At 45.0% G+C, this 20,824-nt stretch overlaps 1 protein-coding gene across 1 annotated transcript in view; it reads left to right on the forward strand.

The window, feature by feature from the left end:
* Window positions 1–20,824, forward strand: part of PHF12 (PHD finger protein 12) — a 32,937-nt gene that overhangs the window by 5,742 nt on the left and 6,371 nt on the right. The window contains exons 3-11 of the mRNA XM_008634398.2: window positions 9,858–9,930; window positions 11,485–11,872; window positions 12,431–12,551; window positions 13,514–13,646; window positions 14,345–14,509; window positions 15,105–15,266; window positions 16,326–17,142; window positions 19,141–19,263; window positions 20,598–20,741. Coding sequence (XP_008632620.1) covers window positions 9,858–9,930; window positions 11,485–11,872; window positions 12,431–12,551; window positions 13,514–13,646; window positions 14,345–14,509; window positions 15,105–15,266; window positions 16,326–17,142; window positions 19,141–19,263; window positions 20,598–20,741 — 2,126 coding nt within the window. The remainder of the gene's footprint in view (window positions 1–9,857; window positions 9,931–11,484; window positions 11,873–12,430; window positions 12,552–13,513; window positions 13,647–14,344; window positions 14,510–15,104; window positions 15,267–16,325; window positions 17,143–19,140; window positions 19,264–20,597; window positions 20,742–20,824) is intronic.

The following is a 20,824-nucleotide window of genomic DNA, read 5'->3' on the forward strand; positions in this document are numbered from 1 at the left end:
TTTGTTCTAGCTTTGGGTTTTTACATGAATATGCAGTCTGTGATCGGGGCAAAACAATGGCCAGTCTATTGTCTGTTAATCCTTCCTTTAGTGGTTATCTTGGGCTGCCTCGGGTGGTTCAGGTGAATCTTAGAATGGTTTTAGGCATCTCGTGCTGCAAGGAGTAGCAGGATGTCCAGGAAGGTGCTGGAGAGGCAAACTTCCTACCTAATAGTGGCTAGGAGCAGGGTTTCAGTACATCGAATTACATCACAGCTTCAAAAAAGCTTGTAGTTTTAAGTGCAGAAAGTTTTTGAGGCTTTCTGTTTGTTTGGGTTTTTTTAACAGTAAATGACCGGCAAACCCCTACTTTAATGTTTATGCAATTGCGTATTGAAGGTCAGAGTAAGCTGTTCTGTTCCCAACATTTAAATGTATCTATCTTAACTGATACTGTGTTAAAACAATACTGGTTTAAGTATGTGCTTTTAAAAAAATCCCAACTTTCGTTTTTAGGTATCTCTGGTTCTGATATTTTGGGAGCCTTGGGGCTAGCCTAGCCTGGATCCTGAGGCAGGAGGAAGTGATTGCCGTGGCTAGGTTTCTGGGAGGGGAGGGTCACTGTGTGTGCGCCTGCAGATGTGGTAACATGATCAGTCTTGGCAGCTCTGCTCAGCCAAGTTGTACCAATGAGATTTTTCACTCTCCTTATTTTGTCCTAAATCTCTCTGTGCAAAGGGAGATAAGGTCAGCCTAAATCTATGGACTTCAGCTGAGGGCTTCAGCAAATCATTCACAGTAAGAATTTGATGAACTCGTGATTGGGTGACTTTGAAACCACCATTCTCACCTGTGCGTGTGGATGTTAAACTGAGCGTGAGCAGATTTTGCAGTGTGGGCAAGAACTGGGGATTTGGATTGAGCTGTGGGTCTCTGCTGCAGTTCCCAACGTCAGTGTGGAGTGGTAGAAGCATGGCTTTGGGATTCTAAAGTCAAGGATTCGAAGTCGAGGAGGGGGATGTTTAACTGCTTAACTTAGGTTTTGCCTTCAGACATGGCTGCTGCGTGGACTGGTGTTACATCAAACACCCGCATTGTTCCAAAGCTGTTTAAAATGGCACAGCGGGAGACTGTGAACAAGGAAAATTCTCTGTGGTTTAGTACCTTGGTTTAGGAAAGTGCCAGTTTTCTGCTGACCACGACTTGTGGAACCAAGAAGTCTTTTTTTCGGTGCTGCTGTGGGATCCATTTTTGACTTGACTCCTCAGGATCAGGAGGCTGCAGCGGTTTGCTTCAAGGTGGGGTTCACTGCTTTGTTCCTGCTGCTCCAGAGCTGGTCTTTCCTGGTATGTCAGCCTGCAGGCATGACTCACGGGAGCCTTTCACAACATGGAAAGGTCTTCCCGGAGGAATTCCAGCTCCTCCAGGCATTTGCAAAGGAAATTCTTAATTGGATTAGATTCATAATACTAATCTGCTAATGACTGTTTGTTATGGAGATCTTGGCACTATCTTGTAAATATATTCACCTTCTTTTAGCTCGACTTGTCTTTTTATCACATACAAGCTCAGTGTTGTTAAGATTGTACTGCCGCCAGCAGATCTGATAGTTGGGAATGGAGGACTACTGTGTTTATTACACAAGATCTTATAAAGCTCATAATTCTTCCCTCTCTCTCTTTCCATTTCTCAGTGTTGTTTTAGGTGGGGTAGTAAAAGAGAAGCAGTGGTAATTGGCATGCCTGACATCCGGCTGTACTTCTCTTACCACGGGTGTGAAGGACACCCCGGGGTGGGGAGTGCCTCTGTGCAGTTGTCAGTGACAGAACCGTGTATTTTTAGTAAGAATCAGGACCAAACATGCATTATTCCCCCCCCCTCCCAAAAAGGGCCTTTTTTGGGTTGTAGGTTCTGTTGTGGTGGTGTGAGGAACACCTGCAGGAGAGCAGGGCTTCTGTTTCCCTGTGTAAGACAGAGTCAATTTGAAATTTCAGTTGTAGCATCGATACTGAAACAGTTTTTCAAGACTAACAAAAATTCTTCCGTTTATTGACCCACACCAGTGGATGTTAAACTGCTTTTGTTGCTAGACTGACTCACTGGCAGGTATCAGGTTCTTGAGTTTTTCCTGTGCTCTGCAGCCTTTCTTAATCCTTGAGTCAGTAACAAATAGCAGGAATCTGCTGTGCAGAAAGGGAGCAGTTACTTCCAGAGTAGGAAAGAGGTGTATCTCCCTGAAAGCAAGTGTGACAGGCTGAATATTTAGGAAGTGCTGTCTGTTGGAATATAAATCATGTGAGAAGGATGTACCCGTTTTGTTTTTTTTAAACCAGTCAGGAAGTTCTCTTGGACTTGTGAAAATGCAAATGTATCTGGGGATATAACATGGCTTTGTTACTGGGGTATGAAAGAAGTGAGTGTAAGCAAAAAGCATCTTGCCACGTCAGGTTACTGGCTAGACCTGTGATTTTTGTGACACAGATTGTCAGAGCTGGCTTTTCCTTCTTATAGTAATCGATTTGTGCTGTCTCCAGCTCCACTGCTCGCTAGATGTCTGCCCAGCTTCCTCGAAGGAACACTGCAGTATCCAGTAACTCTGTAAGCTGAGTAAAAATAGTGTTGTAGCTTCCCTTTAATAAAGGGGTTGACAGATACCAGTTGTAATGCAATCACATACCTTTCCAGGGTATGGAGTAAATGCTCCCTATAGCCAAAAATGAAAGGGGGAGAAAAAAAGAAGTTGTATAAATCATTCTTCCTGTTAGTGTATCAGATCATGAGCACAAAAGGCAAAGACCATCTCAGCCAGCTGGGGGGAATCGAGTGCCTGAACCCAACTCTAACCCATTTCTGCTGACGTCTGCTCTGCACGATCACTGGAAGCAAACTAGATGGAGCTGGAGATTACCGACTTTGAACCCTGCAGAAAGCACTGGCCTGAGGATACAATTTAGCAGGCTGAAAACCCCATGCTGAATTTCTGGCAAGCACTAGTGATTGGTGTGAAACACCTGCCTGTACAGCCTCTGACTTTGGGCACGGCATCATGTGAACTTCCCAGTGATCTCTGTCTAGAATAGCAACAGGAGCAAGATATGAAGGTGATCTGGAAAAGGCAGAAAAGAATGTATGCCCTGCTCTAATGGTGGTTTTTTTTTTTTTTTTTTTGTGGATATTTCTGTCTCTGCTCTTTTTTCTCTCTTCCCCAGCATTCTTGGGAAAGCCTAGTCCACATGTAGATGTCAGAATTACAGTTCACTTGTGCCTGTGTGAAGACAAATTCATGCTTTTGCTTTTATGGGTCTGCCCTTCATCCTCTTGTGATGTGCTGCTTTCCTTTTTTCCACCTTATTGCCGCTGTCCTTTCACCCCTGTCTCCTTTGAACGTGTTCAGTATGGCTGGGGCTGAATGTGTTCACTTCTCAGAAACCTCTCAGACCTGTGTTTTGATTTTTTTTTTTTTTCCCCCCATCAGAGATGTCTCTTCATTTATTGTTCTTTAAAGACAGAATTGGATGAAGTGATTCTCACCAGGGCTGTGTTGTTCCTCAGCCTCCTTTCTTTTCCCTGATGCTGCCCTATGTGTCATCCTGCTTTGAGAAGATGACTTCTAATCTGTTAAGAAGATGGTGCTATAAAGACCCGAACACTTAATAATGAACCTGGGCATTGAATTCAGGCTATTGTTACTATTGTCTGCAGCACAGGCATGAGTGATGCCTGGGAAAGAAACAGGAGTCAGGATGTGCAGAATGTCTGAATTTCTGTGTCTGACCCACATTTTTCAAAGTCAACAATTCTTCCTATCGACTTCCATGGTTTCTGCTTGTAAATCCAAAGTTGGATGGTTCCCTAGACAAATATGTCTCAAATATCAGAGTTCATAACCAGTCAAACTAATTAAAATAATAATCAAAAAACTTCACTGCGGTACTAATGGTATTATACACTTTTTATTGCATATTTATTTTTATATATGTATACGTTTACATATGTGTGGAAATTTGATATCTTAAAAAACAATACTTCCTTTAATTTTTTGTCAGCTGGACATTAATGAAGGTAATAACTAACAGGTTGTCTAGGGAATGGTCTCTGTGGGCCAGGTTCTTTCTATAAATAGAAGTAACTAATTACATCAGGTGATCACATGTTTACATGCAGCTTATCCAGTTTATTGGACCCTCCTGCTTGTCAGGTTGGAGGCAGAAAAGTTCTACTTCATGCCCTGGAGGGAACTTTCCTGATTCCCCATGAACGTCAGGATGGCCTGTGCACGAGGGCACGGGGAAGAGGCAGGACCCCCAGTGAAGGCAGGAAGGGAGCTGAGGTAAGGTAGATAAACACTTGCTTCCACGAGGTTCTCTTCCCAGGATGAGAGTAGCAGGAGTGGTTTCATGAAGGATTCACATAAATAAGTTAATTGGCGTTGAAATTCACAGAATACTCACAAAATCTGTGATACAGTCCTGAAATGGTACCTGGTTCTTAGGAGCACGGTGGTGCTGCTGCCAGAGACTGGGACTGCTGGCCAAACCCTTGAAGTGTTGAACACTGGCAGGTCTAGATAGTAAAAATAAGCACACAGTGAAGGAAATTTTGGGATCTGGCATACCCAGCAATGCTGCTACTTAAACCTTTAAGAGTTGAACTCTTCCTCCACTCTTGTAGCATCATGTAGACAGTGTAGTGTACCTTTATTTTTTCCTTGGATACATCTTGTTCCTCGCTGTCGCCCATATAATGGTGTTTTAATCCTGCTTCTGTTTACTGTCTCTTGCTGAACCCTTATTTCCAGCTCTGGCCATGCTGTTGGAAAGATGCATGCTAAGCAGATGCAGCGTTCCAGATGATGGGATAATTGGTGACCTGTGAAACGGTCATTTTGGTTCCCTTCCATGCATAGTGGCAGCCAAAATAATCATGTCCTGACCTGTTTGGTGGTGTCCAGGAGTGCTTGCTGGATGTTACTAATTTAGAACTTCTTATGTGCATGCTCAAGACTTTCACTTCAGTGTAAACAAAGCTGTGGTGGCTGCTATCAAGCTTTCTTCACAGGTTCCCTCAGGAGCTGTTGCACCACAGGTAGAAGTATAGTGGGTGATGCTCTGTAGTTAATGTAAATTGTGCTGCTGACTTAAAATAGGTATCACTTATAAACAATGTGAGCCTAATGGAGGCCAGAAAGTTGCTGAAACTGTTAGTTTTAATGTGGTCGGGTCATGCTTAGAGGGCCATAAAGAACAAAAAATTATCCTGGGCTTATCTGAAGTTTGGTGGTCTCTGCATTGGTGCTTGAGAAATCTTTGGCTTTTTCGGGAAGATTGTTCCTTGTACAGCTGAATGTCACAATTTATCCATGTTAATGAGCAGAACTTGGAGACTTAACTGAATAATTTGAGGAATAACAGTGGAGGAGAGGAGGGAGCTGATAGTATTCCAAATAACCACCTCTAAGGTAATTGGAGTCTGACTTTTGGAGTCTGACTTTTGTCTTCAGAAGCTCTGTGTTGATGCAAGAGTACAAGAGGAAGGTAAGGGAGTTGCAGTGGAGGGGAACTCACCGCAGGCTGCAGCTGTGAGCTTGTTTGGTGTGGTTTTATTCTGTCTAAGGTAGAGGCTCAGAGTTCCAGGTATCCTCCTCCAGCCGGGTTTGGGAGCAGCTGTGAGCAGAAGTGTGTAACTTGGGCGCAGTAAAAATGTTCCAAAAAGCTGAATTTGTAAATGATGCAACTTTCCCTGTTTCTCAATGGGGCTCTTGTAATGCCCTGACAGTGAGGTTGGTTTCCTGGTTTGTTTTAGCTGCCATTGAGGCCCTGCTGTAGGAAGCCAGGGAGCCTTGTTCTTTATGAAGCTGGTAGAACAGCTGTAGCTCTATCCATCATAGGGATAAATAGGAGTCCATAGAAGAGCCGAAAGCCTTCTTCCCTTAACTGGCAAACATATCTAGCATCCTTCATTATCAGCCTGTCATTGAGGCTTGGTCAGTTAATTAAGTTTCCTGAGAAGGAAAAATGTGTTTGCCTGCATTTTTTCATGGTGTTACTATTTTCCCCCCGCACAGAAAAAAATATTTAAGTCCGGTTGTTGAAAACAACTGATGTGAAAGACAAGTTATTGAAGAAAGCTTCACCAGGCACTGGTTTGTTTTCCTGCCACCATTATCCCAGCTGGTAGCTGGCTGTATCCTGGTGGGTCCAAAAGTAGTGTCAACGTGCCTTTGACGCAAGATGGCCAGGAATGCAGTGTGTAAATAACCTCAGGTCTGCTTATAACTGGATCCGTTGAGAGCTACGGCCCAGTTTGTATTGGAGAGGGTGCCATTCCTTGGAGCGCTTGTTTACCTATTTATTGAGGTCAGCAAAGTGAGGAGTAATTATGGGATTTAGACTTGACAACAGGCATCTGATGTATGAGAGCCCCAGAGTGTGAAATTGAAAAGCTAAGCGCCTTCGTGCTATTGTTTGCTTGATAAAAACTCCTAATATGCTCTTGAAGATTTTTTTATTTTGTCATAGCCATTTAAGTTTTATTTAAGGGATAGAGCATTGCGTTCTGACCATGGCAGAGCAATGCTTGACAATGCATCTGATAGGAATTTCAGGAGATACTAAACTTTTTCAGAAAAAGCCATGAGACAGATATTATAATACAGCAAGTGACTTTGTAGTCAGTGTAGTGGTTTTTGACTAGGCAGTCTCCTTTAATTTTCAGAGGCTTTGTATGACTTAGTCTTCCAGGTGTTTTTGAGTCAGCCTGTGTTTTTCAGACCTGTCTTTGTCTTAAATGCAGAAACACGTTCTGCTGAGCAGGTTTGATTTGGGTCACACCAAACCCCCAGGTAAACAGCGGTGGCCACCACTCTTGTCTTTGATGACAGAAGGGGAAACTTTCTGAAATGAAGGGTTAGTGAAATTGTACTGAAAAGCGCAACTGACTGGTGTGTAGTTGAAAGGAGATGTGTTGTAACCGAAGATAAAGTGGGAGCTGTACAATTCCAGGTCCTGTTGGCAGCAAACACTGGTGGCTGGAGCTGTGCATGCTAATGAACCCATGAAAGATAGGGAGAAAAGGGCCGTGGTGCTCCTGCCAAAGTGCTAATTCTTACCTTGCTTATGAAGATCAAGTATCTTGCTCAGATTTAAAAATCAGTTTCTTTTATGCTTACAGTAAAAGGTTGAAGAATGTGGTCATACCTAGTCAATTAAAACAGCATTCTTTAGCGCTTCCCCAGCTTTCTGCTGAGACCCAGGCAATGCTCTCTGCTTGCTGCGAGGCCAGCAGTGCAGGAGCAGCCTTCATCAGTCTTTGTTAGCATGGTGAGCTGCCTTGATGAACAGTTCATTAACCAGGAGAGGCAGAATCAGTCTTTTAATACACTTGCTATCGCAGCTAGGCCCTGACAGTGAGCAGAAAACCTCAGGAGGCTTGTCTGAGTGCTAAAACCTCGCTACTGTTCTGAAATGAATCCTTCCCCTCCTTCCACAGGCCTTTGGGTAGCAGCATTCATTAAAATGCTTCTTCAGTAGTACAGTATATGTAGGATTTCATGGTTCAAACACAGCAAATGGGACAATAACATACACACTTGAAGAAGAAACCTGTTCTGACTCTTCCAGGCGTCTCTCAAGGTTCACTGTGGTATTAATTGTTTCATTGTAAAATGCATAAGATTGAGGTAACAGTTAAAACAAATAACCAGAGGCATCTGGCAGCGCGTGGATCCCTGGCACGCCGCACGTCGGAATGGGGCAGACGTGTTCCCAGCAGTTCAGGCACGCTCGTCGGGAGCTTCAGAGGGTGAAATTTCACTAGGAACAAATCAAAGTCTGTGGTTTTTTTCCCCTGGGGTGTTGGGAGGGGAAAGGGGAATGGGCCAGATGAATCCGTACTTGCTGTAGCTGCAGATCTAAGAGCTCGTTTTCTAGCAGGGGTAAAACCTGAGCTATTGCAGGATGCACCTTAGGATTCAGCATGGATTTATGCTGCAGCAAGCACAAGGGGATCATTTGTTACTCTCCTCCTTCCACCCCCCTTCCCTGCTTCTGTTAGCAAAAGATTAGTTTGGGGCAGGGAGTTACTGCTTCATCCAAGCATTTGAGGTGAAGCAGCCAGTAGTGGAGGCTTTGGTGCTCTCATCTAGAGCCTGATCTCTTGTTCATCCAAGCCCTCCAGGAAATGAGAAACATAAGCTGCAGGTATGTCAGTGCATATATGCAGAGCGCTGCGTTTCTGGAGCGCCTGGAACACGGAGGCCTCTGAAACCCTGCACTCCTCCTCAAAATGGCTGCCAGATGTGTTGGCTCTACTGAATTCCCCGGAGCCTGACACCAGAAATGCTGAGGTTATTACCAGCTTGGTTCTTGCTGTGTTCTTCCTTCAGTCTTCCAGGCACAGTGTTGCAAGAGCGAGTGTGACCCCGGATGGCTGCAGTACCTGCGGAGGCTGTCACTGGCACGCGGGCGAGCTTGGGGCAAGGCTCGCCGGGACTCTGTTTAAACAAAGGAAGTGTGTTTGTTTTTACAGTTCAGGCTTGGGAGTCTGGGCTGGGATCCTGTGCCATTTCCCTGTGCTAGGAGCAAGATTCCCGAGGAAGACAGCCTCTCCCTTTGCTGCAAAGCACAGCTCTTCCTGGCCAGCAAGTATGCTCCTATCCTCTCTGGCTTGTCAGGGCTGGAGACTGGAAAGCTTAACTCGGATTTGATTTGATATTTGTAGGTGCAATAAACAGTATAGAGACTCCTGCCATGAACCACGGTTTAGCTTCCCATGTGTGGCTTTCTTGGGCCAGTCTTACAAGCTACTGTACTTCTTGATCCCCTTGTAACCCAGTCAGTCCCAGTGGATCCTTGAAATCTGTTTCCCAGTCAGTAGGAAATGGAGCTTCCAGATCCTGCGATAGTGCATCTCTGTGTTCAGCACAAGAGAGTAGACTTGCTAAGTAGCTGCCTCTAGCAAAAGTCAGGAGAACTTTTAGAAGTATTATCTTAAGCCACACTGCCTGGTAAATGGCTGGTTTTTGCCAGCAGGTACATTTTCCCTGCCACAGTCAGCAGTTTGCTCAAATAACAAATCTTAATGATAAAGAGGTGTTGGAAAGTACTTTAGTTAGTAGTAGGATCTGTAAGGAAAGTGTATCATCTAGCATATGCTGCTCTGCCTTTTGCTGAGGAAAAGTGTTTCTCAAAATAGTCCTTCTTACTCCTTCGTCTAATTTGCTTTGGTTTATTTCTAGCATCAAAATGAGAATGTCATTTCACTGTGATACAGCTTTTATAGTAAGTGCAGATCCATGTGAGTAGGATGTATCCTGTGCTTCGTAGCCAAGGCAAGCTGTGTATGGTGACACTTTTAAGAGTATTTGGGTTGTCTTAAGATAGAAGGTGGTTTCCACCATTAAGTAGGTGTGCCCAGGGATGGAGTACATGGGAGGTGGTGGGTAGACTTCATGGCAGCTTGTTCAGTCGGACTCACTGCAAATCCAGGGGATGGAAACGCCTGGATGTATGACTGTGCTTGCTACACGGGAATCTGCGTGGTCTCACATGGAGTAATCAAGTTATTTAAGGAGGTGTGGTGTTGGGAGGGAGGTATGTGTGTGGCACACCAGTGAATCTTCCATTTATCTTTGCTGTTCAAGTCTGAGAGTGCTCCTAAACCGTGGAGCTGAGGTGGGTGTCATGGAAGACTGGCTTCTTGGAGGTGTCTGGCTAAGTGGATGTATGGGGGAGCGAATCCAGGGAGCTTCACCATAAATAAAAGGAAGTGCCTGGGAGCGGAACTGCAGAGCTGCCCTGACTCGGGCTGTGTGTACGTGAGAAGAGTTCTAGAAATGACAGTAAATAACAGTAAAGCTTTGCTTTGTGTTTCTCTTGTAGCAACCCTCCACTCAGCGAGGAGATGCTGCCTCCGGGGGAGTGGATGTGCCACCGCTGCACCGTGCGCCGCAAGGTAAAGCCTCTCAAAACAGACACAGTCCCTGCCCTTCCAAGTGGCCATTTGAAACCTGAATCCTGTGCTTTATACCTACCTCTCCCTTCGTGTGTACTTAGACAACCAGAGCTGCTCTTTGTGCTCGCATTTGCAAAAGGCTTTGTTAGGAAAGGGCTTAAAGAAACCTAAGAGGTCTTGGTGAGACCCTCACGATATTTTAACCTCACTACTAGGAGCTAAAACTGAAGTGCTTGATACCTTCTTGTCAATCTGTGCCTTTTAAACTGTTTTCCTGCCCCGCCATTTCTGGAAAGGAGGGAGAGCTGAGGCACAGAGGAAATGGGAATGGCTCCTGTGCTCAAGGAGGTGAGCTGTCTACAGGCAGAACAAGAGTCACGTTAATGCAGCTTTGCCATCAGGGCTGTGATTCTAGTTAATACGTGTTTTTTGGAAGTGTGACTTCACAGCAGTTGTACATCAGCAGAGGGTGAAATCACAGTGAGTTATGATTTCCTGGGCTGTTGAACAGGATGGGGAGGAGATGATTGGGCAAGATCGTAGCTTGTCTTTTTTTTGCCTTGATGTTCTTCCTCCAGGAAGCTGTCTTGCACAATGTAAACATCTTATTGCTGTGACCACGTAAGGCTGTGTAGCAGAGGGTTTAGAAACTGCACCAAGCTATCTAGCAACTGTTCCCTTGAAGTGACACCCAAAACAGATTGGAAGAAAACTGTGTGCTCAGCCTTTTGTTCCTGAAGTGATTGCCTTGTTATGTTTCCAGGGTACTGTTCAGCCATCTGCCAACAACAGAAATGAAGGTCACAAATCGAAAAACAAATAATAAAGTAAAAAGAGAGAGAAAAGGAGAAAATCCCCAACTTTTCTATATTAAAAATTGCCTGAAAACACTTTTCTTCCTTTGCAGACCATGTTAGTGATGGAGTAGATTGGTTCCTCCATACGGGTGATGCTGTCAAGCACTGGAGCAGTGCACAGTTGCCCATCCTAGGCCATGCAGCATCTCCTCCTGTTGCAAAATGGATCTTGTGGTGATGGCAATGTATAGTTCTTCTCTGCTGCACCTTGTTCAAGATTCCTGTCATCAGGAGATAGCAGAGTGTTGTTTGTATACTGTGCTTGTATTCTCAAGCTGACCACCTCAGCCCGTCATGGGTTTCTATGCAGTGCCAGGGTTAGTAGACTGCATCAACAGTGAACAGTCTGCTGTGGAGTCTCTCAGTGTTGGTAGCAAACAGTTGTCTGATCTGTCAAGTGTTTAGGACTAGATGCTGTGAAATGTTGTCCTGATCTGGACTCAAGCATAGCTACCCTGAAAGGAGAAACACATGGTAATGTTCTTCCCCATGCTTGGTTCTCCTCAGCTGTTCTGTCACCTGTACTTTAGTTGCCATCAGACTGGTCTTGATCGAGAGACTAATGACTTCAAGGGGGAAGTTGTAGTGAGTGGCTCGAGCATTTTCAGATGCTGTTTGTCTTCAGTCACATATTTGTCAAGGTTGATGTGCTTTGTTTGTGGCCTCCATGATAAGCCTGCCTATTCATGTCGTGCAGAAGCGAGAACAGAAGAAAGAGCTGGGGCAGGTAAATGGATTGGTGGACAAATCTGGGAAAAGGACCACCTCCCCCACCAGTGACGCAGACCTGTTGGACAGGTCTAGCAGCAGCATCAGGGCTAATGCGCATGCCAGGATCTTGGAAAGGAGAGCAAGCCGGCCTGGCACTCCCACATCCAATGCCAGCACCGAGACCCCCAACTCAGAACAGAATGATGTCGATGAGGACATAATTGACGTGGATGATGACTCTGCCATTGCAGAAATGGACTGTGGGCAGCCCCAGCTGAAGCGACCCTTTGAGCTTCTTATTGCTGCTGCCATGGAAAGGAACCCAACGCAGTTCCAGCTGCCGAATGAACTGACCTGCACCACAGCACTTCCAGGTGAGCGGTGGCTTGTCTGGTGTTGGTGAAGATGTCTGCAGTTGCATCCTGCTGCCATCTTTCCTCTTTTTCCCCTTGACTCCATGGTAGTTGTGGCTCCAGTGGTGCTCGCTAGTGAAAGCAGAGGGTACCCCTGGCTCTCCTCCAGCTGCCCAACAGCAGGTGCCTCTCAAATCTGAGCTGTGGGGACACTGCAACTACACACCATATCCGTCAGGACTTGTGACAGATGCTTGTTGTTCTCACCTTGGTCTTGATCGTCAATACTAAAAAAAAAATCAATTGTCAAAATACTTGAGTTTTGATTTATGATGCAATAATATAGTAACAGTAGTGAGTAAATATATAGGATGTCACTGAAATTACTAAGTGTGAAATATATCTGCCTTTAAAGACGTCTCTGTCACGTAAGGCTAGATTTAGTGGTTGATAGAGGTTCCTTAAGCAGCAATCTTTGACTTTTCTGTCTGTCTCTGTCTGAGACGATTATGTGTATCTATCAGAAAGCAAATCTCTGCTACGTGGATAACCCAAAGTTTTTTAAAATTACCTTTTCAGGTACTAGTAAGAGGAGGAGAAAGGAAGAAACCACAGGAAAGAATGTCAAGAAAGCACAACATGAGTTAGACCACAATGGTTTGGTTCCCTTGCCAGTGAAGGTCTGCTTCACGTGCAACAGGTACTTGTTCTTCCAGGGAAGCTGTTCAGTGTCGCTGCAGCTTTCACAGGAGCAAAGTTCTTGCTGAAAAAAGTAGATTACCTGTTCCCTTTTCCCTTCTCCTTCATTACTTACAATCCTCTAAACAAATGGGAGAATATTCAGCTTTGATAAATAACAGGTGTTTAACCACAGCAAGTGTAGGTCTGGCTGTAAAGGGTTCTAAAATGTAGCCTGAAGATTGACAAGATTAAGCCATCTTGTCTTCAGTGTTTTTATGCAAAGAAATATTCTTAAGTGATGGTGGTTTAGTAAATGGAGATGTTTGTTTATGGTTTGTGAAGAAAGTGTGCAAGGAGGTGACCTTTAGGAAATAGAAATCTACTGAGAGATTTATAAGCCCAAGGCAAATAGGAATATTGTGCTGAAATCGTAAATCTGAAAACCAGTACAAAATACTGATGGGTTTTGTCGCTGCATAAAAAAATGCATAGATCAATCCCAATTCAAAATGTCAGTGAAAATTAAACCTTTATTTCAGGAACCCAGCCAGAGTGAGTTTCTGGAAATGGGATGGAGATTCAGGTGGGCTTTTGTGGAGAACAAGTGATGACTTTGTTATAGAGCAAAGACTTCTTTTAAGCCTGGGGATTCAGATGTAGTTGTTTTTCTGGGGTTTGAGACTTGTTCTGAGAACATCTTGTTGATGTACACGTCCCAACGTCACACATTATTCCTCTAAGGAAACTTGTAATTGCCTAAATCTGAGATTTCCTTTTGATCTCTGAACTTTGCTTCAAATAAAGGCTTTTGCCTTGAGTGGGTCTTGAAGAAGATCCATAACAGATCAAGTTACAAATCAGAAATCCTGCTTTTTGGTGCAAACAACAGTATAGAGGATAAACTGAAGTGGTCAGCCAAGCTTGTCTGAATGTTCTATTTATACTGTGTACAGGGAATAAGATTTGGCTCTCTCTTTGCAGGAGTTGCAGAGTGGCACCTCTAATCCAGTGTGATTATTGCCCACTCCTGTTCCACATGGATTGTCTGGAGCCACCGCTTACTGCCATGCCTCTGGGTAGATGGATGTGCCCAAATCACATAGAACACGTGGTGGTAAGCAGGACTATGATTGCAGTATGGTAACCGGATGCTGGAGTGGAACCTGGCAGGTCCATTAAAGGACAAAGCACAACAAATGTAAAACAGCTTCTGAGCTCTTATTGCTCCCTGTAACGCTTGTAAAGCTCCTGCTGCAAGCAACGCACTCTCCAAAGGAATATGATGCTGCTCTCTGCAATAAGATATAAAGATGGGGGAACTCCTTCCTGTAACTGAAGCTGACAGCTCAGATTGTGGCTCACTGACAGCTTGTCTAGTTTTTGACTGGACTCTTTAAGATCTAGATGAGCTTCCAGAACTGGGATACAAAGCAGCACAGTGCTACAAATAGGGGAAGTAATTCTTTGCATGCTTAACCCAAAAAACTTTCATTCCAAGAGGGAGTTTTCATTTTTGGAAAAGCAGTGTACTTGAGACTTAAATACTCAGGAAACAGGGGGCTGAAACAAAGAGCTTTTTCCCAGACAAACTGCTTCTGAGAGCATTGATGCTGCTTAGTCGGCCTCTAAATGCTTTTGTATTCATCTCCAGCAATGTGCCCTTTAACAGAAATGGTTAGCGCTGCAGGAAACAAATAGTCTAAAGCTGAGCTGATGCTGTACTGCCAGTGCTACGAGGCATTATGAAAGTCTTAGGGTACCTTAGAGTGACCTGCAGATCCCTAACTCCTGTGGCATTATCTGATCACCCAGCTGAACCAGAAGAACTTGACCCTGAGTAATCGGTGCCGAGTATTTGACCGGTTCCAGGACACCATATCTCAGCACGTTGTCAAAGTGGATTTCTTAAACCGAATCCATAAGAAACACCCTCCAAATCGCAGAGTTCTTCAGTCAGTGAAGAGGAAAGGTCTGAAGGTATGTGTAAATAAACAGTGGTGGGTGGAAACCCCTGTGTATGTATTTTAGTTTGGAAGGGAAACCAGCATACTCCTTGGGGCAGGAGGAAGAAGACAGAGTCTGAATGATTGTGTTGGTGAGAGATCTGGGAGTCAGCAGTTGCTACCTGTAGGATTTAAGAAGATCTCTTTCCTTCAACCACAACGCTCAATTATTATAAGTAAGCACTTAAATCTAGCACAAGCATAGAAGGTACAACACAGAACTTCCTGATGGTGGCCCTACAGTCAGATTTGAGGCTGTTTTTGCTTCCAGGATGCCTAAAAACTGCCGTACAGACTTCCCTTGGCCATTTTTTCATGATTTCTCTTCCTCTGTAGCCACCATGTTGTACCAAAGTCATGCCCGACCTAAGGGAATGAAACCTATTAATTTCAGCATGGCTACATCAATTTAAAGTACTCAGTCCTTGATACTTCTGATGTTGTATCTGCAGGGTTCCTTTGGGTGAGAAAGCAGCAAATGCAAAGTTTAGTGCCGATCAGGCACTTGGTTTAACAAGTCATTCTTGAGTAATTGTTCTCATGTGTGATCTTCTTTCTCCACAATGTAGGTTCCTGATGCTATAAAGTCCCAATACCGGCTTCCACCCCCGTTACTCGCGCCTGCAGCAATTAGAGATGGCGAGCTGATCTGTAACGGGATCCCTGAGGAACCCTTGCAGAAGCACCTTTTGAACACTGAGCACTTAGCCAGCCAGACAGAACAACAGGAGGTAAATGAAGTCAAATGCTTGGACTCTGTGTGTGTAGTTGCTTTGGTACAAAGATCCCCTTCCACTTCAGTCATGATGGAGCAGTTGTCTAGGAAACCAATCTCCAGCTCGTGTGTGAAGGTGATAGCTTGTCTTATCTCTGACACCCTTGCCCATTAAAACTTCACTTTGACTTTCCAGGTGAGATGTAAAATTCCTCATTTGACACTTCAGGGAAGTAGTGCAATAGTCCTCTGGCCTTAAGAGTGGAGTTGAGGGCCTTCTGTCTAGATGTTATCTTTATTTCGTGGCTGAGGGGAAATACTTTGCACTTTGATTATGTAAGGCTGCTCTCTGGCACGTTTATTTATAAGTTAACGTCCCATTTCTGGGTTGCTTTTTATTGCGGATGGAATTGGACATGTAAATCAAGGTCAAATGAGTGTTTAAATCTTGTGTGAAACTCCTGGCCAGATTCCACAGTGTGAAGGCATTGCAAACAGTCTAAATTAAGTCCTTCTGTTAGCTCAGACAGGACTCTCCTATGTGGCACATCCACCAACAAGCTTAAAACTTAAAATAAATCTTTTGGTCTTCCTCCACTTTGTGTTAAAGGAAAGCGCTCTCCACCTCAGCTTTCTACTCCCTATACCTGAGATAGAGCAGCATTTCCTTCCAACATGCTATAGAGTAAGTTGGAGGATTGTGTTTGGCTAGAAGCCCAAATTAGTGAAAGGTGTGTTTGTAACTGGCTGAAGAGTTGCAGCACTTAACAAGTGAAGAGAAGGAGGAGTTTGGGAGTGAGGAAATGCTGCCTTCTCCCTCCTTTAATCTCAGCCCCTCTCTGTCCTATCCCCAACATGGAGATAAACAGTACATAATTTTGGTTGCACTTTTGTACCTCTGGACAAAATGTTCTTCTAATTGTAGATGAGCTCCAGAGCAGATTCTGTAGTTCCAGACTGCATCTGAGCAGTCAGTAGCTGGATTTCCTCGAGTTGGGTGAACAGTGGAGTAACTGTAGAGGTTTGGAGCACTGCTGCCTCCAGAACTAACCCGCACTTTTCTTCTTCCTTCCAGTGGCTCTGTAGTGTTGTTGCGCTCCAGTGCAGCATATTGAAACATTTATCTGCTAAGCAGATGACTTCGCTTTGGGACTCTGAACAAACAGAGAAGGCTGATATTAAGCCTGTTATTGTGGCAGACGGCTCACTCGCCAACCCTTACCAGGCAGCTGACAAGGCACCCACACCTTCCCTCTATTCCATGTCATCCTGCACCTCAGGGATTACCACCCAGAATTCCTTGAGCTCCTCGCAATCCCAGCAGACTTTGTCACAGGAAGATGTTAACTGCAGCTCTTGTATAGATAAATCCAAGAAGGCGTCTTCTTGCGGGACTTCGAATGGGCCGACAGCCTCTGACATTAAAGTGAACGGGCCTCATTTCTATGGTGTTTCATCTGAATCCTCAGCACAGTTGACTGACTCCCAGAGGCTCATGGGGTCTGGGAACACAATACCTGTTTTGTCTCATCGGCAAACGTGGCCTCGGCCCCTCACGCCCCCAGCAAGTTGTGGACTTCTGAATCACACCATTGGAACCATTGTCAAAACAGAGAACGTAGCAGGACCCGTTTCTTGTGCACAAAGGGGTTCTGCGCCGGTCACGAGTTTGCCTACGTCCATATCGAGCTCCTGTGCCAGCCTGGAGACCACCAGCACTTTGCAAAGGAAGAATGTGCAGACGCAGATCGGGCCGCCGCTGACGGCAGAGCTGCGGGCCGGGGGATCCCCGCTCAGTGCCACCCGGGCTCTCACCCCTCCCCAGGCTGCAGGAGATGGGATCTCGGCTGTTGGGTCCACAAACAGATTCTGTTCACCAGCACCACCTTCAGGTATGTGCTGAGCCGCTGACCTTGGCCCCAGGGCTGAGAAAAGCTCCGGCTAAACCTCGTTCAGAACCTCAAGGCAGTAGCCCTGTGCCCTCATTGGACTGGGAATCGGGCTTTCTGTGGAGAGTTTCTCAGGTCTTCTCTGTCTTAAGCCCCTTTATGGGAGCCATGGGATGTATTTTTGCTGGCTGCCTATACTTGAGAGGGAAACTCTGTCCTGACAAGCAGGATAGTAGGTCAGTTGAATTCTGGAAAGCAACAGTAGCTTTATATCACTTGGCTGCTGCCTTGCTGTTTCAACAACTGCTGCTTTAAAACCCCAGCGCTGCTGTAAAACCACTGGTTTGTTTCAAATGGCCATTTGGATTGCAAGGTAGTCAGTCCTTCTCACAAGAGCAGCTCTCTGGGATCGAATCCAGAGTAACTGTTCAGGCAGTGATTGTGTCCCCTACTGCAGGTGTTGTTGGAGTATTCAGCTGCACAGCCTTGATGTTGGAGAAATGTGGGCTTGGGAAGCTGTAGTCTGCTTAGGATCTGTTGGTCTGATACAAGGTTATGGACTTGGATATGCCAGGGATCCTGAGCTGTACCCATAAAACTTGCTAAATAATAGCAAGATATATAATAAAGTGTATATAACCATTTTTAGCATAGAGACATAAAGTAAGATGTTGATAGATGTTGGAGTAACTGCCCACAGCTCAAATTTTGCTAGAATAAACTTTCACATATGGCATTCTCTTCCTTTTCCCTCTCTCCACACCAGCTCAACACTCAAACCAGCAAACCCTTTGTGCAGGTTGGGTGGGGGCAGTCACTGAAAAGCACATGACAGAGCTGTGTGTCACTTCTCACGAAGTTGCAACCTGCTCAGTGTCAGGCTGCTGTGGAGTGGCTCAGGTCTGGTGGTTATAAAGCAACAGGGCAACATCTTTTTATAATCCTTTCTAAAATTCCTCAGTGAGTAACTTCTGAGCTTTGCCTCGCCTTTGGAAGCAGTCCCTGGGGTACTTGGCCTCCTCCTGAATAAACTTGGTTACTCTGAGGCTGCTGATTTGACCATGCCCTGCTTAGAAATGCAAGGCTGGGAGAAGTTCGGGTAGAGGAAATGAGACCGTATTATAGAAAACTTCTTGCTTGTGGTTTGAAGAGCACTGCAAACCCTACATAATTTTGCAGTTACTTAAGATGTTAAATAATTGCCTCTGGTGCAAAGCTTGTGTTCTACAAAATCATTACTTGCTGCAGTGTCTCTTGGGAAAGGTGTAAACATTTAAATTTTCCATCTAACACAATGGATATATATATTTATAACAAAAATTGTGTTGTGCAAATTTTGCTGCCAAGTACAAAAATGCAAATTGCTCATGGCTTTTTTTGCCATAAATTTCAGTAGTTATAAGCAAACCAACTCGAGAAGATCTGGTGTTGACAACACATTACAGGGATTTTGTTTCCTGGCATTTGCCACTGCCTCTTTCAGCTGCATGGCCACTGCAAAGCAGGAGGATTTTATTTTGTAAATAATAAAATCTGCTTATGACTGTCACATTCCTTCTGGACAATGATGTGCACCCCAGACTTTATAACAGTGTAGAAATAAAACCAGGGCAGTTGTACTTTTTACGCATGTTGAGACCTAGACAAGCTACTTGGCAAATGTCTCTTAGATTTAACAAATTCTTTAAGCTCCTGGGGAGTTGGTGCTCATCTTTCCAGTGTCACCACAGGGAGCAGGAAATTAAATGTATAGGTCGAGAATTCCTCCAGCAGCTGGAGATGAGGCAGAAGCCACGTTTGGCTCTGTGTTGGAGGCACACACAAGCCTTTCTGTGAGCAGAAGAAAGCTCCTGGCCTCTAGTTCAGGCCTTTTTCTAAGCATGACTCTGAGCAAAATGAGTCATTTGGAGCAGCTTGGCAGCTGAGGGCAGCCCGAGGGCTGGGTGCATGTCTGGTGGACGTCACAGTGACATCTCTTCTCTCCACCATCTCTCTCTGTAGATGGTAAGGTCAGTCCCAGCACCTTATCCATAGGAAGCGCTTTAACTCTACCCTCATCACTCACTTCAAACTCTGCAGCTATGTTGGACTTCACCAGTTCCCTGAAAGCGTTTATGGACGGGGGTGAGTATTTAATTCATCATCAGTCTCTGCTAGCCCTGTGTGTTTGCATCCCTAAAGCATTCCATCTCTGCTTGAGGAAAAGTTCCAGAGATAAAGAAGGGTTGCAGTCAGGTGAGGGAGGGGCTGCGTGTACATTACCTTAAATATGTCACATGCTTCCCTGCTCCTAGGGTTGCCAAGGCAGCAAGGCCAATGAAGTGTTTCTGCCTGAAGCTTTTCTGGGGAAGAATCACAACTGGGCTGCTTTCCAGGTGGAATTCACATGCACAAACCTGCAGCCCTGCCGTGTTGTGGTGTGAGCTGCAATCCAGAGCTGCTCCTGGCGGATGTAAAGTCCAGCAGCAATAGATCTTGTAGGAGAGCAGTCACCTGAGTGGTGGTGCTCCAGTGGGTCCGTTAATTTTATAATTTATTTCTGCTTCTGTCAGTCTCCTAGACAGGCCTGGTTTTTATTTGCTTTCGTTGCACTTGGGAAGAGATGCCAAACATTAGCAGAGTGCCTTCAGGAGGAGATTGCTGAGCAGCAATCATCAGTAGCACAGCCATGCTGTTGCCAGAGATGACTCCTACATCTGAAATCTGAAGAACAGCCTTTCTGGCATTGCCAGTGTGACCCTCTTTTCATGGGTGAACCCCAGCTGCCCAGCCCACCCTCTCTGCTATTGGGAAAGGCTCTTACAGCTCTTCCTCTTCTTTCCATTTTAACTCTCATTCATGTGGAGAAAGCTCTTGGAAGAAGAGGTTACCCAGCCTCCTTGCTGCAAGAAAGCAGACTTCTGTAAGGCTTTACAAATATAAACAGAGTTATCAGAAGATCTGCTCTAAAGCTCATTAATAATATTGTCTGAATTGCCCTGTTTGTTTAATTAACCCTGCTATGGGCGCAGGACTCGAGCGTGAGCCTGCAGCAGCTTCAGAGGTGCTTACAGTTCTCCTCTGTGATGCAGGGCTGGAATTTCTAACTAGGTGACAGAGCTTCAGAGGAAGGACACAACATGCTGCCCAAAGGGGTACAATGGCCACCTCTGCTGACTTGTTGATTCTGAGCCAAAACAGCAGATTTTCAGCTTTTATCAACCCTAGTTCCCCCAAACTTCTGCTTGCTGCCTCAGCTGTAGCTCTCCAGCTGTGGCTGCCGTCTCCTCACACTCTGCTGATATGAGGTGATGTGAAGTAATAGCTCGCCTATGTGTAAGAGTCTTGATATTGCAGAATTGGTCGAGTCTGCTGTTGAAGCAACCAGCAGGTTTGAAAGTGGGACAGTTAAATCCACTGCAGCTCAGATTGCACCCTTTCCCTGAATAACCTACTAATTGCTTTTTGTTTATTAACAGAGATTGAGATAAATATGCTGGATGAGCAGCTGATCAAGTTTCTGGCCTTGCAGAGAATACATCAGCTCTTTCCTCCCAAAGCTCAGTCTCTAGCAAGCAGTGTCAATTCCCATCAGCAATCTCCTGTGGGAAACCACATTGAAGGTAAGAGCAGCCCTAGAATAGCTGGGTTATGTTGAGCCATAGATTTTGGGACTGCCTTGTCTATTCCTTGGAGGAGATTTCCC

Source organism: Corvus brachyrhynchos, unplaced genomic scaffold (assembly GCF_000691975.1).
Source record: "Corvus brachyrhynchos isolate BGI_N302 unplaced genomic scaffold, ASM69197v1 scaffold145, whole genome shotgun sequence".
NCBI classification, from domain to species: Eukaryota; Metazoa; Chordata; class Aves; order Passeriformes; family Corvidae; genus Corvus; species Corvus brachyrhynchos.